This window comes from Lepidochelys olivacea, assembly GCF_965140295.1.
Source record: "Lepidochelys olivacea isolate rLepOli2 genome assembly, chromosome: 12".
Lineage (NCBI taxonomy): Eukaryota > Metazoa > Chordata > Testudines > Cheloniidae > Lepidochelys > Lepidochelys olivacea.
The window spans coordinates 35,170,577-35,196,695 of NC_140422.1; the positions used below are offsets into that span (position 1 = coordinate 35,170,577).

At 43.2% G+C, this 26,119-nt stretch overlaps 1 protein-coding gene across 2 annotated transcripts in view; it reads left to right on the forward strand.

The window, feature by feature from the left end:
* The window catches only part of CRISPLD2 (cysteine rich secretory protein LCCL domain containing 2), a 40,720-nt gene that overhangs the window by 10,556 nt on the left and 4,045 nt on the right, over positions 1-26,119 (forward strand). For both annotated transcript variants that reach the window (XM_084645070.1, XM_084645069.1), the window contains 12 exons: positions 2,296-2,414; positions 4,236-4,368; positions 5,216-5,331; positions 7,914-8,014; positions 9,705-9,863; positions 10,910-10,970; positions 11,573-11,639; positions 12,765-12,895; positions 13,075-13,118; positions 14,320-14,392; positions 15,264-15,339; positions 23,845-23,978. In XM_084645070.1, the coding sequence (XP_084501196.1) occupies positions 2,296-2,414; positions 4,236-4,368; positions 5,216-5,331; positions 7,914-8,014; positions 9,705-9,863; positions 10,910-10,970; positions 11,573-11,639; positions 12,765-12,895; positions 13,075-13,118; positions 14,320-14,392; positions 15,264-15,339; positions 23,845-23,978 (1,214 nt within the window). The remainder of the gene's footprint in view (positions 1-2,295; positions 2,415-4,235; positions 4,369-5,215; positions 5,332-7,913; positions 8,015-9,704; positions 9,864-10,909; positions 10,971-11,572; positions 11,640-12,764; positions 12,896-13,074; positions 13,119-14,319; positions 14,393-15,263; positions 15,340-23,844; positions 23,979-26,119) is intronic.

Consider the following 26,119-nt stretch of genomic DNA (forward strand, 5'->3'; position numbering starts at 1 on the left):
ACTACCCGTGTAATAACCATGTGACCCCCTTAGGGGTCCTGACTACCAGTTTGAGAACCCCTGAATTAATGTGACTTGCATCTTGCCCTGCAAATTGCTAGACTCAGGCGCTTCCAGATTGCCAAAGAGTGAATTTAAATTAGTCAAAGTGAGCGTAGGTGGTTACTGCAGTTCCGGCTTTAATGTTGATTTTAGATATTGATTTGAGTATTTGGCATTAAGGGGTCTTCAGAGAGCAGAGGACAGTCTGAAATCTATTTTGCTGATATATTTATTGCATATGGAATCATTCCAGTGTCCTGAAGGCATTCATATGTTGAAAGAGAAGCAAATGGAAGCTCTAATTTAAATAACGTGGTTTTGTAATGGGATGCCGGCAGAACCAAGCATCTCCTAATCAAGCGTGAATCCACACACAAATCCCTAGCTCATTCCCAGTCTGTCATTGAGTGTCTCTTGCCTGTATTGGTTTGTTTTATCCATAGACACCAGTGGAAGATGTAGCACATATGTTCATGTCAATTTCCATGTAGTGGTCTATTGCTCATGTCATATGGTCTCTGCATTAAATTAGGAGACTTGGAAAGCAACTGCCTTTGAGGCTGCACTTTGGAGGGCTCTGGTGGAAAGCTCTGAAATACTAGGAACATTAGGATCTTGTGAGCGCTTCCGTGGCTTTAGACTGGATTTGAAGAGAGTCAGATAATGGCTGGAGTTTATATGGTGCACAAAGTGGCAGACCACAAGGAGACTTGTGTCCATGTACAAAGGCCAACCATAGTTGTAGTCTCTTCTCTGAGTCAACAAGTCACCCAAAAAGGGGCAGGGATTACCAGGGCCATGGCCCCCTACTCGCTCCTCATTGGCCAGTGGAGCTGGATGGCTGGAATAGGGAGCGCATAGTGGTCATATTCCCTCTGTATGTGAGGTAAGCTCCAGGAGACATTGCATTTCTCTCATGCTCAGCATTGTGTGACCCTGCATGGCCCTCAGTGTAACTGCCAGACTCTGCCCCTAAATGTTCAGTTGCTCATATGCCATCATAGTTGTGTATCTGCTGGATCCTGAGTGCCCTCAGCTTCCATAGACCTTTGCAAGAGTTGTGGGAGCAAAGCACCTCACAGGTTTGGGCCCAGTGGCTGCCTGTCTTGGTGAAGATAGAAGATCCTTCCATCTTCTTCCTGGTACATTAGGGAAAAAGTAACGTTTTCATTCATAGCCTGTGCAGTCCAAAACATGGTAAATGTTCAACAGGGAACAATCTTATGTTGGCCTGGGTGGACTAGGTGTGAACTACTAGGTCTTTTCTGCCTCTGGATCCTATGCTTTATTTTATTTATGGACACATGCAGCAACATTTCAATCCCAATAAAATTTCCCATCAGTACCTTTGTGGTCAGTAGGGCTATCAATAATTAAACACAAAAACGCATTGCAGTTCATCGACACACCACTATCTACTATGTTCAAAAATCCATCTTTCAGAAAAGTCTCCAGATTTGTTCATGATAGACTGCAATCAGCTCCGAGAACAACACACTCCACATTGAAGTTGCACACAAAAGGGTAGTTAAGAGGAATACGCGGACGTTAAGTTTGGACACTCATCCCACATCTGCGCCATTTCACCGAAGAATCAGGAGCTCAGAACTAGACATGATCATATGCGGTATCTCCCAAGAAGTGCAATGCCAGACGTTGAAAAGTGGGACTATTTTGTGCTGCATCCATGCATTTCCATTTTATTAAATGGGGAATTCACTCCCAGGTCAGGGCCCCGTTGCATTGCATAATACTAGGTCTGAAAGGCTGGGCTGGGGACCACGTCTAAGTCTTAACTCTCATAGGTTCTGCTGGTCCCGTCTCTTGGTTCTTAAGGTATGTCTACGCTGCATGCTTCTTTGAGCAGCATAGAGAATACGGACATGGGTAGCCCCCCAACGAGGGTATACATAGCAGTGCAGACCATGAGGCATGGCTGGGGCAAGTAAAGACACACCTGAAGGCGGTGGGTATGTACCCGAGTACATATCCTACATGGCTCTCTACTCATCCGAGTGATGCCTCCCTGTCTACACTGCTGTTTTTAGCAATGTAGCGTCCCACTGCTGGAGTCTTTCATGGATACGTGTAGCTACACATCATACACATCATTTCTTTTCACTGCGGCACGTAGCTACATGTAGCCTGCGTGCGGCCAGAGCTGTGTAGCGTAGGCTTGACCTAAGTCTAATGTAAGACGTTTTCACACTGAGAGTATTTGTCAATGGATCTGTTCCTTTGATTCTCACGCAGACCTGGGATGATGAGCTGGAAAGATCTGCTGAGGCTTGGGCCCATGAGTGCATCTGGGATCATGGACCTGCCAGCCTCATTATGTCCATTGGTCAGAATTTGGCTGTTCACTGGGGCAGGTAAGAGATGGAACGCTGAGTGTCTAATGTATCATATCTGTTGACAGTGACATTGTGGGTCTCGCCCTGTTCGGAAGTTTGGGAGGTTTGTCTTGTCAATATTTAGTAAAAAGAACTTGACTAGCTGGAAAAAAGGAGCTGGGGAAGGGAGAGCGCTTAATGTTTTCTTGTTGCTTCTGTGAAACAGATACAGCAATACCATCTATTGGGCCTTTAGCCAGCAGTTCCCAATATGTTTAGGAAATGTTAACTAAGCCTCACTGTGTGGTGGGTTTGCCTATGAGGCACAGAGAGGTGAAGGGACTTGCTCAAGGTCACACAGAGTCTTAGTGGTAGAGTTGGCATCAGAATCTAGGACCCTGACCCCCAAGTCCCCTGTTTCATGCAGCTTTGCTCTCTCTTATTCAGAAAAGAAGTTTCTCAGGAACCATTTTTGGCCACTCCCACTAGGTCTGAACACTGTTAAAAATCCTCTAAGTGCGTTGCACCACATTTCCTTTTCACTTCCCACTTTATCTTTACTGCAACCACTTTGTATTTGCTTGCAGATGGCCATGTAATTCTAGGTGAGGAAACAGTTTGTTTTATACTCCCCGGAAAAAACCCTGGAGCTTTGGAAATGGTGTTTCTGCATCCACATGGATTGCTTTGCCAGCTCCTGGTGAGAAGAACCCTGCTGGTGCTTTCCACTGAGGAGATGCATCAAATGGCAATCTGTTTCTTTGTTGTAGTTCTAACCTTGGCTCCACTACAGACTTCCTGAGTGACCTTGGGCTAATCATGTACTGTAGGTCCCAATCTTGCTCCCATTGAAATCAGTGAGAAAACTGCCATTGATTTCAGTGTATGAAGGATTGGGTCCATAAACCCTCTGCCTCAGTTTCCTCATCTGTAAAATGGGGCCAATAGTACCTACCGCATGACATACTGTGACACAGAATTCATTAATGGTTTTAAAGCATGTTGAGGTAATCAGACAAAGATTACGATGGAAGTGCAAAGTATCCTTGATAGTGACATCTGTGATTCTAGTCATCTGCTCATTTACATCCTGGGTGGATTGCTACATCTCAACTTGATGTACTGCTAGTTACAGTTGGTGAAAGGCTACCTGGGCCCATCCTATGCAGCATGCACTGTGTGTATGAGTGTCTGTCTAGATGATTATGCTGACATTCACGTTCCAACTCCAGAAGCACGGATCACAGCACAACTGTGCCACAAACAGCATTTACAAGTGCACTGCATGCCCAAACCACATACTGCACGTGCCTGCTGCCCGGCTGCTGAGGATAAGAGTGTACTTCCAGATGTAACGAATTGTCTAGTGGTAAAATAGGTACATGACTTTCTGTTTAATATGTTTGGCAACCTCTAGCTGATGTTTACTTTCAAAATACAGCCTTCTGCCAAACTAGAAGTCTTTTGTAACTGAGTGGAAAAGCCAAGGGGACGTTTCAGGTCAACGGCTTTTGAAGAGAAAGTTAAACCTATAAATACTACAGAATCTCCTATTGGGTCATGGATTTTAAAGAAACAGTCCCTAATACCTGCCCGTGTGTAAAACACCAGAGATTTGTCATTGGTCAAAATATTATGGTGGCTTTTTCTACAATTTCCTCTGGTCTCTCCATTTGTTAAAGTCGCAGGTCCGTACCAAGATGACACCATGTTGCACTGTGAACTCACTTTACAATTATCCTGTACCGAATTATTGGGAATTTCATATTAACAAAAGAGGACCTGGGCGTGCTGAGGTTGGGTTGAAAACTCACAATTCTAGTTAGCGATCCAGCTCATCATGTATCTTTGGTCTTTCAGGTATCGTTCTCCAGCCTTCCATGTCCAATCTTGGTACGACGAAGTTAAAGATTATACTTACCCATATCCCCACGAATGTGACCCTTGGTGTCCAGAAAGATGCTCTGGAGCAATGTGCACACACTATACCCAGGTAAGGAAGAGGAAGGAAACATGGAGTCTTGTGTCTGAACTTGGTGCGTTCCCTCATACCCCGCGTAGCCCATAGAGCTAGTGTAACCCACACGCCTCATGGGTGCGGTGTTCTGTCCCATCTAGTCCCACCCACCGAGACCACTTAGAGAGATTGCATTTGCTCTACAGCCTTAGCTAACAGCTGCATGGCTTTTAGCTCATGCAGTAGAGGCTTATGTATTTAGCCCTGGAGGTCTCAGGTTCGATCCTGCCCACCGACGACCAGGGTCTGTTGGCATTACATTAGCATTCATTTCATTCAGCAGTAATGCAAGGCACCTACAGGCCTGCATCCTGTATGACGTTGGCTTCAGCCGTTTTCACAGGCCTCAAGCCTTATGCTCTTTGGCACAGATAAACGACCTAACGGTCACCCCCTACATTTCGGGGAATTGGAAATAGTGTGTGTTGGGGGAATTTTGTCCATAACGACACCAGCCAGCCACAGGAACATGAGCTAACACCAGCTTTTGGATAGAACCTCTGCAGATGTCTGACCACAAGAGTGCCATGGCAATGTATTGATGTATATGATAATAAATTAAGACAATTAATATACTAATCTATAGTATACAACATTAGTAGGGTGAGGAAATACAAATAAGGAAGAAGGGAGAAACCTCGGCTGAATATGCATTAAGTATAGTGGCATCAGCGTAATTTATTATAAAAGTTGTATCCCAGCCTGTCTGTGGGGGTGGGAGGAGATATAAATGCTAGTCATTATGAAAATATACTCAGGAAACTTGAACGAATGTGCCTTTTGTGGCATTCTGTTTTTTAAAATGCCTGTGTTATGCTTTCAGATCGTTTGGGCCACAACAACCAAGGTTGGCTGTGCTGTAAACGTCTGCAAACAAATGAGTGTTTGGGGAGAAATCTGGGAGAATGCCGTCTACCTGGTCTGCAACTATTCTCCCAAGTAAGGAAGACACAATAGGTTTCTTCCCCCTTCCCTTCCTACCCCCCGCAACTCTTAAAACTGCATGCTGTCAGTTGCTTAACAAATATAGAATCTGGTGCAGAGATTTCAATCAGGTGTGGGTGATTACAGTTTTTTAAACATTTAAATTATGGTAATACATAAATGCCAACAAAGTTGGGGCCCCGTTGTGCTAAGTGCTACACAGACAAGTAGCAAGTGACAATCTCTGCCCCAGAGAGCTTACGGTTACATAACTCAAGCGTTCAGGATTGAGCCAGTCCTGGGTTGGGCGTCTTCTAGAAGTGGAAGTTGCATTTAAAATCTTCGAATGAATGCATCTGTGGCAAGATTTGAGTAAGGGATTTGGCCTGGGTCACAGAGCCAGCTTCTGAAAAGGACTGCAAATTGATATTGATGTTAATATTGTTTCATATTTAATTAGTAGGCCTTAGAAATCTGCCCTGTGCAGCAAAAGACACAAATATCAAAGCTGCCCCTGTTTAGAATACAGTTATAGAAAGGCAACACAACACTGAAAGATCTGGAGAAAGAAGTCAATATATACATGAAGGCACTCTGATTGCAGACGCCATTGAGTTCTGCTGAGCGTTAAGGTGGGGGGAACACAGTCATCACAGTTTGTGGTGGTGAAAACTGTTGGGAATCTTATGGGTTTATCATCCAACAATAAGCCCTCCCTGCCCATGAGATACTGAGCACCTTTAGCTCCTACGAAATGGAGTGCAATTTGAGGAAACTCGTTGTCATGCAGGATTGTACCATGTGTGTCCTCTCAGGAGAAGGTTGAACTGCTTTGCATATCATCAGTTCAGGACTGCTGAATGGACAAATACTCAAATTATAAGGCTCTTCTGGAGTTTCTGCTTGCATGCTGAATGAATGCAGTATCTATGTAGGATTTTAATGTAAAAGTTTAATGTAATATTATAATATATATACATGCATGCACTCTTCTGAAACAGGCCTTTTAGAAATGAAATGAGATGAAGCCTTTGTCTGAAAGTAACAGGCTTGCAGTGGCAACCCTTTCAAGTTTATGTGAGACAGCTGCCGAACATTCAGTCAGTCTGTAGTGATTACCACAACAGTGGAGAATGCTGCTGTGGTGTCAGAGGCAAAACTGAGGGGGTTTTGAGTCATTAGAAAATGGGGTGCAAGGATAAATGTTCCCAGACAAGTTGTCTAGAGACATCAGCACACACCACACAACAAAAACACTAACCCAGGAACCTATCCTTGCAACAAAGCCCGATGCCAACTCATCCACATATTTATTCAAGTGACACCATCATAAGACCTAATCACATTAGCCACGCCATCGGGCTCGTTCACCTGCAGATCTACCAATGTGATATATGCCATCATGTGCCAGCAACGCCCCTCTGCCATGTACATTGGCCAAACTGGACAGTCTCTACACAAAAGAATAAATGGACACAAATCTGACATCAGGAATCATAACATTCAAAAAACGGTAGGAGAACACTTCATCCTCTCTGGTTACTCAGTAACAGACTTAAAGGTGGCAATTTTGCAACAGAAAAGCTTCAAAAACAGACTCCAGCGAGAAACTGCTGAACTTGAATCAATATGCAAACTAGATACCATTAACTTGGGTTTGAATAGAGGCTGGGAGTGGCTGGGTCATTACACATATTGAATCTATTTCCCCATGTTAAGTATCCTCACACCTTCTTGTCAGCTGTCTAAATGGGCCATCTTGATTATTACTACAAAGTTTTTTTCCTCCTGCTGATAATAGCTCATCTTAATTAATTAGCCTCTTACAGTTTGTATGGCAACTTCCACCTTTTCTCTCTCTCTCTCTCTCTCTCTCTGTGTGCGTGTGTGTGTGTGTATATATATATCTTCTTAGTCTATGTTCCAGTCTATGCATCCGATGAAGTGGGCTGTAGCCCATGAAAGCTTATGCTCTAATAAATTTGTTAGTCTCTAAGGTGCCACAAGTCCTCCTGTTCTTTTTGTGGATACAGACTAACACGGCTGCTACTCTGGAATCCACCATGACTAGTATTTCTGATGTCTCAGGCTAAGCCCTGCGTTTTTCTGTTTGGACGCAGTTCCAGGTTGGAAAATGGAACAGCTTTTAAATGGAGATGAGCTGCGTTCCAGGCTGGCCTGTGTAGCTGCTGGAATGATCTGGAGAGCAAAGAAATGGTGGTAGACTTGTGGCTCTGATGACCGCGATGAACACACATGAGAGAGCTCAAGGCAAATACCAGTCTCTGACTAACCAGTTGTGAAGCGGAAGGGAAACTACTGTACTGTGCTGCGTTTACTTAGTTTGCTCAGTGATCGTGAGAACGCTGCAAGTTGTATGTTCATGGAAAGATCAGAGACTGGCGGTCCTTTCCCATATTTACAGCAATCGAGCAACATAGAATTACAGTGGAAACATTCTTTTTCCACAATTCCTCAGTGCCTTGAGGCTCAGGGCTGCAGGACTCGGGCACAGGGCCTGAAAGCGAAGTAATGGAATTGTGAGTGTAGTATAGAAGCTATTTAACAGAAAAACATTTCTCACATGCTTTTTTCAGAGGGAACTGGATTGGAGAAGCTCCTTATAAAAATGGCAGGCCCTGCTCTGAATGCCCACCTAGCTATGGAGGAAGCTGCCAGAACAACCTCTGTTACAAAGGTAGGTGATCAATAAGCTATTTCTCTCAGCTCAATGCATCATGGGGAAACGCAAATGATCTCACCTAGGTCCTTGCTGTGTGATATGGAGAAACTGGAAAAGAAATGTCTCTGGAAACTTTTCATTAAAAGCAGTTACAGATTTGTGTGCTTTTAATTCCCCACCGTTAACTCTGAAACATACAGAATAAGGTGAAGCAAGTACTATATGAGAATGTCTGAAGCAGAAATGCCAAGTAACTAAAACCTAGAGATCAAATTTGGCTTGTAGGCACTGGTATAATTCCAGAGCAACTCCATTAGTTCAAGGAAGTTTCTCTGTGTTACCCTGGTGTAACACAGATCAGTTTGGCCCAGTGAATTTAGGCTTGTGTGTTTTGTAGGTACAAGCAACACCACCCTCATTTGGTTTGTTCTATAAATGGTGCTCTGTTTAGTAAATGAAAACAATTATTAATTCTGAAACCATCAGTGAAATTGCTCATATCATTTAAAATAGAGAATGCACTGGAGTTATGTGTTGATGGTATCTTCTTTCTTTACCTACATAAGCCTTTTCCTCTGTGAAGGAGTGAGCCTGTTTTCATAGATGCAGACCAACTCACTGGAGACTTGTTCAAAGCAAAGATTTTGGGCCAAAATCAATTTAGGTGCTTGATTTTTAGTCGCCTGAGCACCTAAATTGATTGAGCAATGAGGAAGCAAACACAGTGTAGGTATGCAATGTATTTCCATATGGAAGAGAAAAGAGAGAATGGAATGAGACCACTGGCTGGAGGGGAGAAATTCCTCTGCGAGATCAGTCATCGGTTTGTTGGTATCATTCCCCTCTCCATTGCTGGGGATGTAAGCAAAGTGAGGTTTCAGCTAGGACAAGTGAAGGGAAGTGGATTTAACCAGCACCACTTTGGAGCCTTTTTTCCCCTAACTATGGACTTTGGGGTATGTCTACACTGCAGTTAAAAACCCGCAGCTTGCAGGGCTCGGGCTGTGGGGCTGTTTCATTGGGGTGTAGACTTCCGGGCTTGGGCTGTAGCCCAAACTTTGGGACCATCCCACCTCCTAGAGCCTGGGCTCGGAAGTTGGCACTGCAGTGAAACAGCCTCCCAGAGCCCAAGCTCCACAAGCCTGGGTCAGCTGGCACAGGCCAGCCGCGGGCATCTACCTGCAGTGTAGACCTATCCTCAGAGGGCACAAGAACATTAACTTTGCAGCACAGTAAGGAGAAATGAGTAGTGCATGCTGTGTAACTTAGTCACCTGACCATTTAACTGGTTAGGATCCTTTCTTGACAGTCTCCAGTGAATATGCCTGACTATCTTAGAGGACTGACCTTTTCCTCTACTGAGTAAAAGCTGTATTGGTAAATAGCATGATAAATAATAGTAAGACATTCACACACATGCATCAGCATTTGAAGTGACAGATCACTTCAGCCAGGTACACCGTAGTTCTTTAAACAGTGCTTTAGATGCTGAGTAAATGAATGGTATAAACCCAGGCCTCTTTCCCTGGTACTTTGAGTCTGGCCCATTCTGTATTTAACTTGCATTTTGTTGAGTTTCCAGCTGTTTAGAAATAGATCTTTGTCGAACCAAACAGAATCTTCCATGAAATATCAGTCCTCCTGCAGCTTGTGTGACTTTATTATTAATGCAAGGATACTGTTTTACCTCTCCCCACCCAAAAAGATGACCACTACGCACAAAAGCCTGAGCGGGATGAGACTAACGAAGTGGAGGTCCCACAAATCATAGAGGAAAAACACGTGTGGGTGCAAGAACGGGTGACCAAACCCACCAAATCAACCAAGATCAAGAAAATCACCACAACCGTGGACAGTTTCATGAGTAAGAGAGCTTCTTTGTCTTCCACATCCTATAAACTTTTAAATATCTCTGTAGAAGTGTGTGTGCATGTGTGTGTGGATGTGGAATGAGATGCCAAGAGGCCTCCAGTGCAAACCTGTGTTGAGGACCAGTTAAAATCATTGGATTTTTTTTTTTTTTTTTTTTTTGGCCAATTTATTTGGAAGCAATATTTTGTGTCCAACTTGAGGCCTGATTGTTCAGACAACCCTGAAAAGTAGGCCCTTTTAGAGCATCTTGGGCTGGATGCCCAAGAATTGAGGCACTCAAAATCATTAGTTGGTCTAGTCTAGTCTATTCTGGTTCTTCTATCACACTCGTTGTCATAATATCTGATCACCTTTAGAAAATCTTGGCCAGGATCACTCGATGATATTCATATGGAGGCATTTTATTTGTCCTTGATTTACTATTTTACTCATTTGAACTATTCTGAACTCAGTGTTCACCACCTTGACATCCTTTCTGGATTTTGTCCAGAGGGAAAAGGGGGTCCAGCTCTGCTTGGCAAGGTCTGCTGAAATATTCATGGAATTGATAGTATCTCTTTAAAGGTTTTTCTAATCACTGTAATTTAAAGAGTGATCTACGGCAAGTGAGCTGAGGGGAGTGAGCATATCTTTCTCAAGTCTATCTACTGGAATGTCGGTAGCCTATAATTAAGTGGATGATAGGAGTGCTGAGCAGGGTCTTTAGGCTATAAATTGAAGTCTTCTGGTGTCAAGCGTTTCCTCCAAGTTAATATTTACAAAGACACCTGTGTGATAAAAGGAACGGCTAAAGTGGCAATAAAGTGACTGATGTAAAACTGCTTCAGGCTTATTGTTCTGAGTTAGAAGTTCACTACTGCCCAGTTATTCTGTGATAAGAATTCAATCTTCCCACACAGAAGATCTCCTGGAGACCATGTCATGTACCTGAGTTATCACTATAATGCTGTCGACCATTTATCTCTGGGCAATTTTTTCTTTGCATTCTTGTCTCTTATGTCTTCCTCCCGCCCCCCTCCCCTCCTCTTTTTTTTCTAGCACAGGTCATTAAGTGTGACACCAAAATGAGGGACAAATGCAAAGGATCAACATGCAACAGGTAGCGTTTTATTGACTTCTGCCCCAGTGTCATTGAAATGGCAACCTTAAACCTGGCTGGCTTTTGCAAACATGGAGCAGGCTGGGTTCTATTTATTGTGACTAGAATCCAAATGCTGTCTAAATCCCTATGAAAAAAAGTCTTTCATTCCTCTTAATACAAATGGTTTGGCCAAGTTTAGCAGTAAGGTGACTCAATTTACTTCATGCTCGAAATGGTGAACGGCCATGATAAACCACAGCTCCCAGGTGGTCAGCCCCATTTAGTAAAGCTTGGCACAATCATTTTGCACTCCTCTTGTGTTACATTTCCATCCAACGTTAGACCATCAATTCAGAGCTTGTCCCCACCTAGGAGCCCTGGTTAAGATCCCAGTAAGGTACACTAAAGTTTATTCCTTGGAAAAAAACAAACCCACAGAATCTAAATATTGATCTCATTCTTAAGGGAAAAGGTATTTGAAAATGTGGCTGTTTTGCAATGCTGGTTTTAAATGGAGTAGTTAAATGACACTAATGGGATCACTATTAAATTAACTGTAATAAAAGTCTGACTCACATTTCACACTCACCACAGATATATATATATCTCTCTTTAACTAGGTATCTGTGCCCAGCTGGCTGCGTTAACAGCAAGGCAAAAATCTTTGGAACATTCTATTATGAGACTGTACGTACTTTGTTATGGCTGATAGATGACATTTATTGGGGTTTTAATGGTAGTAATAGAAATGGAAAATGCTGGCAGTTCTAATGTAACATAAATTTTCTGCCCTCCTATGTTGGTACTGTAAACTGTATTAACTTATATAACAAAGGTAATCTGCATTTCCTCATCTATATGATAAAATCAGTGCTGAAAAGAGTATCTACTAAGGGTTTGATTTTGGTTCTGAGTGTCCTCTAGGCCCACTAAGTTCAACAGAAGTTGAGTGCCCTCCTGTACTTCACAGGAGTGCATGGCATCTTTCAGGATCTATCCCTCAGTGCAGTGAGCTATTGGGATGGAAGAGAAACTTTATATTAGAATTGCTTCTCAAGATGGTTCACAGGATGATGGATTTTTATTTTTAGGATGGCTCATTGAATCTTAAATTGTCAAAATAGTTTATAATTAGGGCAGGTCAACAATTTCCTGTCAAGACTGATTTTGATGGAAAACTGGGGGTTTGGTTAAACAATTTGGTTTTTACAAAATGTGCCTGCTTTCCAATGAAAATTTTGATTTTATTACTAAAAAAAAAAATGCCCCAAATATATTGAAGCTGAAATTCTGCTGCAGATGGCTCATGGGAGTTGTAGTTCAGTTGCTTTGTGCTCCTGTTCTTCTCTATGGGCTGGTTTTCCCTCTAGACTGCATCTCCCATGATGCATCATGGCTGGACAGCTGCCATGATGCACCACCTCCCCTCACCAAGGGGTTTTCAGCTGAAATATTTCAGATTTGACATTTTTGTTGAAAGCTCAAAATTTTCCTTTTGGGGGGGGGGGGGGGAATGAAACATTTTCCAACCAGCTCTCCTTATAATTTACATTTAAATACTATATTTTTTATTTTAAAAAAATCCATGTTTGTCCTTAAATCAAGTAAGGCTTCGAATAAAAATAAATGCATGTGTGTTATAACAGTAAAATCCAGCAGGCTGAAACGATGCAACATTTGCTCAGTAAATGTAAAGTCTGCGTAAACTTCAGCTGGTCTTTAAGTATTTCTTTTACATACTTGTTTATTAAATGGCTTAGAACTATTTAGGAAACATTGGTATTAACATGCTATTTGTGATGTGATTTCCAGGCATCCAGTATATGTCGCGCTGCAATTCATTATGGCGTCATAGATGATAAAGGAGGTCTGGTTGACATCACTAGGAAAGGGAGATCACCCCTTTTTGTCAAGTCAACAAGAAATGGCATTGAATCTTTAAGGTAATGCTTCCCTCAGAAACCAGATCTCTACGTCTGGAGGGCCATGACTTGTACAATAAATCGTTCCACATTTGTCACTGTTTACAAGCAACAGAGAGTAGATCTTAAAGCAACTGTAGTGCATTTATTTGTTAAAGGTCAATGAAATATGTACACACATTTCTTGTTTTGCTTTGCAGTAAATATAAACCTTCAAATTCATTTATGGTTTCCAAAGTCACAGGTAAGTTTTTAAATGCCCCTTTTGTCATTATAACGTTGAGAAGAAATCAATGGTGCTTGAGTTTATTGTAATATATTGACATCATCATTCCAGAGCCATGTTCTTTTATGAATCTTAAATGGGCAAAACTCTTTGTAGTCAAGCGACTCTTCCTATTTGTGATTAGAGCATGTCAGGAAAAACAAAAGTGGCATTTTTCAAAACATTTCCTGCCCCTGCCCCATTTTAGAACCCATTTGAATAATGCCTCGGCCTAGTGTGACCATATTTCCCAAAGGGAAAATGGGACACTGCATGGGGCTGGCCCGAGTCCTCCCCATCCTCCCAGCGGGGGCTGGCCCAAGCCGCTCGCCCTCTCCCCTTCCCCCGCATCTGAGCTCTCCTTCAGGCAAGACTCGAGTGAGCAGTGATGCACATACTCGTTAGGGTGACCATATTTACCAAAGGTGGGGGCTTGCATTGCTGCTTGCCCAAGCCCTGCCTGCCCCCCCACCCGAGCCTCCTTTTACTGAGGACCCCCCGCTTCCCCACATGCAGAGCTGGCATTTTCACTCACACCCCCTTCCCCATGTTCCTCTACACCCTACTTTGTGACAAAAGTGGGCATTTGTCCCGTTTGCTCTCGCCAACTAATCAAAAGTTGCAAGAGCAAATGGGACAAATGCCCACTTTTGCCACACAAGTTGGGACAGCTGGAACAGGGCTTAAAAAAGGGACAGTCCCAGCCAAAACAGGACGTATGGTCACCCTACTGCTCAGCTTAAATACAACCAATATTTTGGCTCGTGTTACCTTGAGCTGCTTTAGGGTGAAGCCTCTGGCACTGGCAACTAGAAAGTTAAAAGCAACACTGTCATTTAGACTCAGAATTAGACCCAAAACCTGCCCGGGAACCCCCTCCGTATTCAAAAAAATCTGTAACAAAATCACACTACTCCATTTCTCAGATATTCTTTTCTTTAAAAAGCCATGGTCCTTGGAGAAGGATTTTCTAGCAATTTAGTAGATCTCCAGCATGAATCCTAATAAAAATATCTCTTCGATGGAAGCTGTTTCTAATGAAGACATTGAAATTATTCTTTTGGCTGCATCTGCTGGACATGCATCCTGTCAGATGTGATGCATAACTAATGCTTCTGTTTACTTCAGGAGCACCAGCTATTTGGCTTTGTAATTCATCTCTCTATATTGATTTCCACAGTGCAGACACTGGATTGTTACACCACCGTAGCTGAACTGTGTCCTTTCAAAAAGCCAGCAACTCATTGTCCAAGGTAAGCTGCATATCTCAAATATGATGCTATTTCCTTTGAAGCTAGACCTGTACTAGGGTAAGGGAAACAGAAGCTGAAGGATTGGATGGAGATATTGAACTCTTCCGATTTGAAGCTGATAAATTAAAGATATAGATTATGTCAGATTAACTGGGGTAAAGGTTAAACGAGGAAGCTTTTTCCATATCCAAAACAACATACTATATGAATAAAATTGCCTGCTTTCAGAAACATGTTTGTGATCTGAGCATACTCTCAATGCTGGCCTACAAACAAGTTCCAGGATTTAAAATCCATATTTTTGTGGGTTTATTACTGAGTTTTTTACCTGCTTCAGCAATATAAGAGGGTCCAAATAGAAGACCCCCTCAAATTGGCCTCAATATGTGCATGTACAACTTTGCACACTTTGTTCAGTCACGTGCATGTGGTGTTTTGGGACGCTATCACTTGTACACCCAAATGATAAAATGTACACACACAAAACCTTCTTCCTCTTGATGCTGGCATGCGAACGAGCGTTGCTCATGGAAATTCCATCAGGTGCATGCATGAATGATGACGGGCAAAAAACTCTACCTGCAAACAATTGTGTGTGCGGGGCCAGGCACAAGGTCGGAAGCTACGCTTGGAGAATTTGGCCCAATGGCCTTCATTATCTCCTGTTTCACTGGCCTAAAGGAGTCTCATTTGCAGCTGTGTAGACACTATCGAGTTTCAGCTGAAAGGGGGAAAAAAGAACCAGTCAGCTGCTGCCACCTGCAAACCAGATACTGGCCCTTGAAGGCTTCCTTCCAAGAGCTCAAGAATACAACTGGTTTTTCTCTTACTCCTTGATGTAGAGAATAAATATGAATAAATTGTTTTTCAGGGCTTACTGTCCAGCCCACTGTAAAGCTGAGCCAGCATACTGGGCACCAGTCTTTGGCACCAAGGTTTATGCAGATGTGAGTATTCCACTTTCCTATGTCTCTCCAAATAACAAGGTGACTGTATTGAAATGAGTGGATCCCCATGGTCATTTAAGAGATTCACATTCCATGAATTAGAAAGGTCAGAATTACATAGAGTCCCTATAAACAACAAGGAAATACCCTGCCAGCACATGGGATAGAAATGTCCCTTGAATTAGTTGGACACATTGATTAAATGTATCTAGTGTTGTACTTCAGAGTCAGCATTATAGTGCAGTGGATAGGGCGTCAGGGGTTGCACTCCCTTTTCTGGCACTGATTTGCTCTGCAGCCTTGGGAAAGTCACTTAACCTCTCTGGGTTTTTGTCTGTAAAATGGGGTTGATGCTTGTCCACCGTCGTGAAGTCTCTTGAGGTGTACAGATGAAAAGCGAATAGCTTTGATTGGTACAAATGTTATATTATTACTCGACATAGCTTGTAAAAATAGATTCCCCCCCTTCTTATCTGTAAGTAGAATATGATTTGTGAGCAGTTGTTGTGGAAATGAAGTATGGGGGTGGGGTTTTGGTTTTTTTTTGTAGCTCTGTGAACAGCTGTCGAGTTGATGTGGATGGACAGGGGAAAAATAAATGGACAGATATGCAAAGGAACTTTTTATTTTATTTTTTTTTGGTCACCACTTAGAGAGAGCATGTGTCTAAAATCCACTGACAAAACAGGCTTAGTATAGCTTCTCATTGCTCTTATGGATCATCTCCACATGGGGGAGGTGCAAACATATTGGAAAATATTCCTAGCAGGATCATGGGAGTATACGAAATAATACGCTTGGTATTGCTGGAACCATTCCATATTTGGTTGAATCAACTCTGCCTAAACTTCCACCTGGAAAAAGAGTGCTCCATTGGAGAGGGAGGGCAGGTCTTGGTTCCATTTTTGTTTGTTATAGATGTCCAGATCAATAAAGAAAGAAAACGGGCATTAGAGATTTGTTCTGGAGTTTGTGGGCCTTGGTGGAGAATTGCCTGTTGTTTTGTTGATGTTAGTTAGCGGAGTTGTTTCTTTTTTACCTTTGTAGTCACAGGCAGAATTAGGAAAAACACAGAGGAATTTGAAATTGGTGCCAGTTGTGGTTTGGCCTCAGAACTGGCACATGGTTAAATAAGTTTGTCCCTGCAAGGTCCCAAGAATAACAATTTCATTGGGCAAATGATCAGGTAATTAACTGATCAGAAGAACCTCATGCAACTATTTCAGTTGATATTTTTATAAAGCTATATGAATAAAGTTGCATTATAATCACATGCCAGTTTTCTGTTTACTCTAATCATCTATTAGGGCAATGATTCCGTTGCCTGTTTAGATACATAATAAGCCAAAAATTGGCATATAATTGTGATAATAAAATGTTACGTTTCTAGAACGCCTTTCCCCCAAAGCTCTTTCCAAAATATATACGCAGGAAAGATTTCAGATATCTCTGAAAAACAGCCACCCTTGCTGGGAACCATAGCATGCGCTCTGTGTGTGTACTGTATAAGCACAGGAAGTAGAGAAGAATACTATCCAGTAGAAACAGCCGGGAAAGTTTTAGTGGCGGTGAAGCACTGGAATGGGTTACCTAGTGAGGTGGTGGAATCTCCTTCCTTAGAGATTTTTAAGGTCAGGTTTGACAAAGCCCTGGTTGGGATGATTTAGTTGGGGATTGGTCCTGCTTTGAGCAGGGGTTTGGACTAGATGACTTCCTGAGGTCCCTTCCTATCCTAATATTCTATGATTCTAGTGGGAAGAATGTGGCTATCCACACTAGATCTGCAGCAGGAGGAGTGGTGAAGACTATCATAAGATCTTTGAAGGTGACAAGCACTCAAGACCTCAATTTTGCATCTGATCTGAAAAAACTCCATAGCTGCTAAGATGTCCCTGAGGCACTAATTAAATACCACCATCTCAGTCCTGCATAATTTTATGATTTATACTGACTCAAAGGCACTAGTGTCCTGGTTCACAAGCTCCACTTCTTGTGAATCTCTGAGTTTGGGATTATATAAATGGGGGCATGGAATATGATTTGGGGGAAAAAATACTGCTCTGTCAAGGATTTGATAGATCTCCGTTAAACTAGTATGGCCAGGGCGTCAGAGATGATGGGTCTAACAAGGCATGTGTTGAAGAGTTTAGGAGCGTTAGCAGAATGGCAGGAAAAGACAGGAGTAGACTTGATAGAGAAGAAGGGGCTTGAGAAAGCTGTGGCAGAAGATTGTAAGCACAGTGAGGGGTACAAATAGGAAAGTTCTTTGCATTAACAATAAATCCGAGGACTGGAAGGCTGACAAAATAAGCAAACATTCAGTGCAATGAGAATTTAGTCCGAAGCCTTTCCCACAGAGGGTACTGTGTGTGTGGAATGCTCTGCAAGAAGGCATGCAATGACGTAGCATAAGCCACAAATCAGAAGAAAAATTAAAACCGACAACAAACAAAACTAGACAAATGCTAGTCTTCTCATAGGCCCTGTGGATTCCCATCCATAAAGTGGCACCTTCTTGGGACTTGTGTATATATGTCACAGACTCTGTTCTTTTTAATAGCTTAACTAAAGAAAACAAAAAGTATTTTTCCCCATTGAGTTTGTGCTCTCGCACTCTCTGTCATGTCAGCAGCACAAAACCCTGACCTGCAAAATGGTTTGGCAGCAGAGGAGTTAACGGGGCAATAACCTGCTAATCTGTGGGCATTAGCATCATAAAGTCACTACTAAGTAGGTACCAGAATCCAATTCAATGAGCTTGTAACCTTCTGATCCGCCTTGGAGAGCTTCAATGTTTACATGATCCCAGGATGCATGTGAAAGTTTGTTTTACCACAGAGAACAAAGCTCCAGCATCAGGAAGAAAGGATTTTGGCTGTACTTGGTTCTACTTGGGTTAGTCCATAGCCCCAGGAGCAATTAACCTCTGCAGCATGGGATTTTAACAGCTTTAAAGAAGATTCTGTTTTCTTCTCATAGAAATAAGGATGCTATTTTAGGTTGCGTGATGTCAAGGGCTTGGGAAACATATGTTTATAGGAAGTGAGGTCAATGTCGTTTTGGAAACCAACCAGGGACAAAGAAGCCAAGGTACTCATGATCAATGACAAAATAGTAAGACCTCTAATGTGTTGCTGAAGTGTAATTGCTAGAGCCTTAAAACGTGCACAATAAATTGTGGAAGCGAACAGTAAGGAGGAGGAGGCGGCAAATGCAGGTCATCAAATCCAGATGTTCTGCAGTTCTGCTAAAAGTTATTTCCAGTGTAGAAAAAGATGTTCCATGACCTTGAGGAAAGCAGGACACTGATTGTGGTTAAAAACAGACAAATGAAAGCACATGCACAACTCTCCCCTCCCTGGCTTCAAGCATAAAATGATTTGTTGGGCCCATGCATTGATGCACCTTATTACATGGCCATGTGCATTAAATGGATGAAGCTCCAAAAGCAGGAACAGGTGCATTTGTAAGGGCCCCATCATTAACTTTAATAATGCATTTTGTTAGACTTGCAAGTTTGGTTTCGGTCTTTCCAATATGAGAGATTTAGCTCCGCAGAGGTGTAACCAAGCTCTCTCACCCCTATCTTTTATGGGCAATAGGCAGCCTGGATGGACCAATCCTGGCTCCCGTTACAGACTTTGGAAAAAATTTCCATTGAGGGCCTCCCACAAATGCAAGACAGATGTAAAGGCTGGCATATTTTACAAAGCAATGGTGCTATCTTCTGACCATCTCTGGTGGATTACATGTAAATAGCCAGCATTGTGTTAATAACAAAACCAGGGTGAAATTCTTCATGGTGATTCAGCAGAATGATGGAATGGTTCCTCCAGAGATAAAATGGAAACCTTAGTATATTTGGACATTTAAAACCGAAGTGGACAGAGCATTAGAGCACATGCTGTAGGGAAAAGTTTAGATCTGGCTCCAAACTTCACAGCTCAGGCCCATCTCCAAAAGAATCCAGTTTCCAAGCAATAGAAGGGTTAAGAAAAGTCAGAGCTTCTTTACACTAGATTTCCAGAGTCAAGTGGTATACACGGGACATGGCGGAACAACTGCCAATACCCTTTCGGCAGGAACCATGCCAACAAACTCCATCTTGCATTGCTTCAAAAAATCCATCAGTTTCTGCTGTGTCTAACAGTTTTGCTGTTTTGGAGGGCATATGGCTGGGCATCTTGGATACTGAAGCTGGGATAAGCAATGGTCACATTCTCATCTTGGAAAGATCACAAGTGAAATGCACACATCACTGTCCAGTGAAATAGAATAAATGGATGTCGTTGACTCTTTCCACGTCTTAGAGAGAAGCCAAATAACTGTTTGGATTAAAACCAGATTGGGTAGCCAAGTTTGCTGTTAAAAGTTTAGGACGGGGATTGTTATGGGCTGAGACAGAAACATGGCCTCAGTTTCTACCGAAGCTAACTTAGCCCTCCATCCGCGCCCCACAAAATGACTTTGCTGTGAGGGGCACCTGCAAGCTGCTATACCGAGATCTACTTTTGGTTGTTGGGTTTAGTGTGCGGATGCTGAGTGCGGTTGGTGGCCTTGATATACAGGAGGTCAGGCTAGATGATCTGGTGGTTCCTTCTGACCTTAAACTCTCTGACTGGTTTAGCCAAATCAACCAAAATATGGATGATTTTTCATTCTTTATCAGCAATAACGTCACTTATTTCCCATTCCAATTAGTTCCAGTTTCCATCGGTGCTTCCTTTTTGAATGGGGCTGGCTTCCAAACAAACTGTACCCCGAAAGGCCTTGCGGAGTTAGGCAGTTGAAATGCAGAGATAAATAATATTGGTGGGAGAAGGAAATGAACTGGCACAGCCAAAGAGGAGGGTGTGATGTTCATGGCATATGCGTAGAGAGTTAGGAACCCCCCCCCCTTTCATTTATACTGTTCCTAGAGGTTTGCAAGGTAACACTACTTTATTTCTTAGAATCCAGAAACCTAACACAGCAACAACCAGAAACAGAGAGAAAGCAGGCTGCCCCCTAAGGCAGAGAGGCAGTACTCAACCCACTTGCTCCAGGCTGGCTCTTTTTCAGACTGACTGCTGAAAGAGCCATATATCAGGCTTCCCGACAGAGCCCCCTTGCCTGGAAGCAGAACCAGGAACCCCTTTACAACTTAAAGTGATAGCTTGTAATTTTAACACAGGTTTCAATACAGCACAGAAGGGAGGTGTTTCAGCTGAGATCTGAAATGAGGCAGAGGGAAGCAGACTGTTCCAGGCAGCAGAATGTGCAAGGGAGAAGGCTCTTGCACTAACGATTGGCTAGACTGTATGGAGGGACAAAGAGAGGAGAGTAATATTAATGCTAGCTGTGGTGGAGGAGAATGGAAAGATTGCTGGCCTATATTCTGTGGTGATGGACATGCTATACATAAGTTGCAAGGTGAAGCCGCAAAGGATTGTTTTTAAGAGGGATTTGTTTCTTTATGGTAGATAAAGGGGCCCCACAGGGATTTTTCCCTCCCCTTATTTGTTTTTGCCTTACAAAAATCTGCAGTTTCACTTCTGGTTTTGCAGGCAGCCATTTCTCACTGAAGTTAATGAGAGCTGCAGGTGCTTGGTGGTGCTGGAAATCAGGTTGCTTCTGTTTTAGGCACCTAAATGTGGTTGTTGGATCTTAAATGTAAGAGCCAGGTTTGAAAATGTTGGCCTGGTTCTTTGTAGCGGTTAAAATAAAAGGTTGGCCTGTTCCCGTCTGCACCTTCGTTTATTCAGCGAAGAAAAATTCAACGGTTGCTAATGTCGAAAGGAATGTCTCTGGGGCTGTGGGCTGTGTATCAAGCAGGGATCTTTATCAAAGCTATGTGAGAGTTTTTAAGCTTTTATGAAACACAGGAGCACTGGGAAATGTATACATAACGAATCGTGCATCCTTCTTTCTTGGTTCATGGTGAGACTTGCACTTGAAAGGGAAATGTGTGTCCCATTCATGTTCAGGAACCCTGAGGAGATGAGAGAGAGAGACTCTCTCTCTGCTGTTGTGAGATAAAGGTAGCTTAGTCTCCAGCTGTCTCATTTGTGAGGCAATTAGCTGCGGAGAGATTTCCTTAAGAAGGAAGCCTGCATAACGAGGCCGATTTTTATCACCAGTGGAAACCACAGCATGTTGCCGAGCCCCCGAGGAGGAGGACATCTTTGTTTTCAGGCTAGTCACACTAAATGGGGACTTGATGGGTGACTTACGGCTTCTCTACTCTTGAGGTGCTACAGCGGCACAACTTCAGTGTAGACACTGCCTATGCCAGTGGGACGGGTTCTCCTGTTGGCGTAGGCAATCCACCTCTCCGAGAGGCAGAAGCTAGTCAACAGAAGAAATCTTCCGTTGCCCCAGCGCTGTCTACAGTGGGGGTCAGGTCAGCTTAACGAAGCTGCTCAGGCTGTGGATTTTTCACACCCCTGAGTGACCTAGCTGGGTCAACCTCATTTTTAGTGTAGACTAGGCCTTAGTTCATAGGCCTGTTCATTGCTAATAGTTTGATGCAGCTGGTGCCAGACAGGGCTCCCCGGAGATTCCAATTCTGCAGGATTCCAGAGATACTAGGATCCATCCCAAGAAAGTGGGGCTGAGGCAGAAGCAGAGAACCTGCTATGTGGTATCTTTTGCTGTGCGATCCCTGAGGCCCCAGTGCCCTTCCTTTTGGGAGAAAACTCCTCCATCCTCCTAGTGCTTCCCATCTTCAGAACACTTTTCCAACAACTCATTAAGATAAAGACTCATTGGCAAGATAGAAGATAGGAACCCAATTGGCTGATAGGGGAAGCGGTATGTAAAAAACAGAATGGCCAAAGAATGAACAAGCAGAGGAACAGCAAGTTCTGGAAGAAAGGAATGCCTTGGAAAGAACACCGTTAAGGATGTGTCCCCGTGGAGAGTGTTACAAATCGCCTTGGACAGTTTATTCAGGACAGTTTAATTTAATGAGCCAATTTTAGATTTACAGATTTCCCATTGCATACTAGAGCAAATTCAAAGCATATCTTCCAAACAAAGTGTTCCTGTGCTGTCTTGCCCATATATAGAAGCAAAACCAAACTGGCAATTAAAACTGCGAAAGCTGCCAAGAGATAGGCAATCCAAAGTGATAAATATATAGGGAATGAGGGCAAACCTGCCTTTTAAGGCCTTGGAGAGCGAGCGAGCATGATCTATAGTATGCAGATGCCGCTGGAATATTGCTTTGCAGGTTCTGCAGTGAAAGTTTGATTTTTAAAGATCAAGAAGTTTGTGGATTTTGAATTTTCACCTGTTCCGATCCTCAGTACTAGAGCTGATTTTTGTTCTGCTCCCTAGCAGTGTATAATCTTTTTAGAAGGTTCACGTCCAAGTTCATAGTGAGCCTTCTCTGCTATCACTCTATTTCCTGGATGTTTTTGTAGCTTAGTCATCAGTTGCTGGTAGGTTCTGTTCTTGCAGCAAACAAAACAAAATAAAATAAAAAACAGAAGCAGTGTGCAATACAGAGATTGCAGGCCTCATTTTCATGATTGCCTGCTATGCTTGGTGTAGTCAGTGGGAGCTGTGGGTTCTCAGCACCTCTAAAAACCAGACAATGATGAAAAGCTCATTTTAGCTTTTGGGAAGATGGGACCTAACGCGTCTCAAGTTAAAGATGGGATCTAACGCTTCTCAAGTTATTTTTTTAGGCCAGATTCACCAAGGATCTCTGCTGTTTCACACCAGCAAACAGTTGCAAAACCTCTGACAATGCAAAGTGGCCACACCCTCTCATGTGGACAAAGGCAGGGTTGAAGAGGTCAAGAAGTGCCATTGCAGCCCCAAAAGAGGGCTCATGGACTAGTAGACAGGGCCTAGCTGACTGGTAAATCCATTGATTCAGTCATTCTCTGAAAGAAAAGGGGGACTTGTGGCACCTTAGAGACTAACCAATTTATTTGAGCATAAGCTTTCGTGAGCTACAGCTCACTTCATCGGATGCTGTAGCTCACGAAAGCTTATGCTCAAATAAATTGGTTAGTCTCTAAGGTGCCACAAGTCCTCCTTTTCTTTTTGCGAATACAGACTAACACGGCTGTTACTCTGAAACCTGTCATTCTCTGGATAATCTCCCCTTAGCAGAGTTCCTGTTGAGACCAATGGGCTGTTTGACCAGCCTGTTGAGAGAAGTAGTAGAAATACTGCTTACCCTCCATAGGGCGGTCACTACACCTCCCTGTGCCAGCCATGCTGAATTCTCACCCTTTGCAATTAGTAGCAGGGGCCATGCGTCATCTGCAAGAGCTCATCTAGGTTTATTTGGTCCTGCCTCAGCACAGGAGGCTGGGCTAGATGACTTCTCAAGGTCCCTTCTAGCCCTACGTCTCTATGATTCTGTGATCTGTAGAGTCCTTTCTCACTGCTCAGGCTGGAAGACAAACAACGTTCCCATAAGTCTCCCTTCGTTCTTCCTTATTTTCCTAGTCGTCAGAAAAAGGTCTTGGAACCCCAGCTAAATTAATTTACTTTATGATCTTTCAGAGTTCCAGTATCTGCAAAACGGCCGTGCACGCTGGAGTCGTTAAAGATGAGATTGGCGGTTACGTGGATGTAATGCCTGTGGACAAGAAGAAAAATTACACTGGCTCCTTGAAGAATGGCGTCCAATCTGAGAGGTAGGGTCACTTTTCTTTTTTGCGATCAGTTTGTGAAAATGTGGCTGATGGGAATTGAATATACAAGGTAAGTGATTCTAACATGTCAGTGTAAACTCAGAGAAGCAAACGAACAAAACAGTGTGTCATCCCTTCTTTGCCTTTTGCAGCTGAATGCATTACTCTTGGACTCCGTATATTAAGGATGTAATACTATTAAGCGTCTCCTTAGTTTACAAATTAGTTTAAACTAGTCAAAATATGAATACACTGTTAATAAATTTCAGTGGGTATACAGCACTTTAAAATTTACTCTGGTTTTTAGCAAAGTCATTATTAATGTTGGGGGAGCAGTTTCACATGAGTTTTATCCTCAAACATTCTGGCAAATTAACACCACTGAAAAGATAAACACGTGGTCTGCATCTTTCATCGTACAGTCAGCTTTGTGGCTTTCACTTGGGTATTCCACTACTGAGTTCTGGGAAGTCTAATATATTTAATAGCATAAGAACATGAGAATGGCCATGCTGGGTCAGACCCATGGGTCCTTTAGCCCATGCTGCAGACGTTCATGCCTTCAAATCTATTACAGAGTAGTGGAGGACATGCATGGAATAAAGCTGGCATCTTCTTAAAACAAGGCCGGTGAGCTATCCGGGGGTCAGTTTGGATACAGTTGTTGTTCTGCATCAAATTTTTTGCAGTTACACTGTGCAAACGTTTTGTTTGTTTCAGTTTGTACATGAACACGCCCCCTCAAGATGTTTGCTCAGCCACTTGTCAATGGTGAATACATTAAATCCTTAACACACAAAAGAGGAACTAGATTCAAAAAGGCCCAGATTTTCGGATCTTGCTTTTCTGCAGACCTACATTGTCCTTTTACTCTGATGGAGCAAGGAAGTGCAGGCTTTAATGCCCAATTATGTGCCTGGCCGGTCTGTGGAATGTATCATTGGTGCAGTTGTATGTGAAACACACTTGAATTTAGGCACACATTTTGCACGTGCAGCACTCTGAAAATGCAACCTAACAGATTTAATAATCTCACTTAAATGCAAAGTGTGAAAACGGTCACAGTTCGGCTCAAGGGGAGGGGAGAATGAGACTCAGAGAAGCTGCCTGTGGTTAGTCCGTAGCGTTTGGGAATTGTGCTGATGGGAAATCTGTAGGGTTGCCATCACTAGTATGTGTGGGATGCAAAGTGCATTTACCAGGAAAAAAACCCTCTTTTTTTTTTTAAATTGCAATTGGCAGTGGACTGGAAACTGCCACTGTTATGTTCTTCCTAACAGTTCCTTGGAACACACAGTGTAATTAACATACAAGGAAGAATTTATTGGGTTAATTCCACCAGTCCAGCAGGAGAAGTGTCTGTTGCTCAGTCCTGTCAGCAGAAATGATTAGGAGGAAACGCAGTGTCCAGATTTCTTTCTTTCTCTCTCTCGCCCTCACTTCCCCCAGGGGTGCTGGACTGAGAAATATTTCCCAAGACAGTTTACATCAGGAATTAGTGAAAAGAGAGATCTCTAGAGCTGAGACTGTCTCCAGAGACCCAGCTGCTTTTATTTTTTCCCGTGGGTGCTCCGCTCCCACCCCGAGGCTCCGTCCCTTCCCCCAAGGCCCCACCCTTGCTCTATCTCTTCCTGCCCCCGTTCCGCCCCCCCCAAGGCCCTGCCCTCGCCCCGTCCCCACTCCACCCCATCCCCTGAGGTCCCCCTCCTGCCGCTTACTGCTCTCCGCTCTCACCCGAGCATCTCCTGCCAGCATCCAAACAGCTGATCGGTGGCCCCTACAAACAGCTGATTGGCGCTGCTGCCAAACAGCTGTGGCTTGTGGGTGCTGAGCACCCTTTATTTTTTTCCCATGGGTGGTTGAGCCCTTGAGCACCCATGGAGTCCGTGCTTATGGATGGCCCTCAACCTTTACACTTTTGCTTTTGGTGTGGTACTCATGGCCTCCTTGCCACTTGCACTGACTCCCTTGTCGTGGTGACGGCTCACCGGTCTCCCGTATTGAATCTTGTGGGAGGTGGTCATGTAGGTAGCAGCTTTTCAGTGCACTCTTAAGTTTCACCAGCTATGAATGCGTGCCTTTCTGTGAAAAATACATGCCTCAGGGCTCAGTGTGGTAATGGAAACTCCTGAACTGGGAGTAAT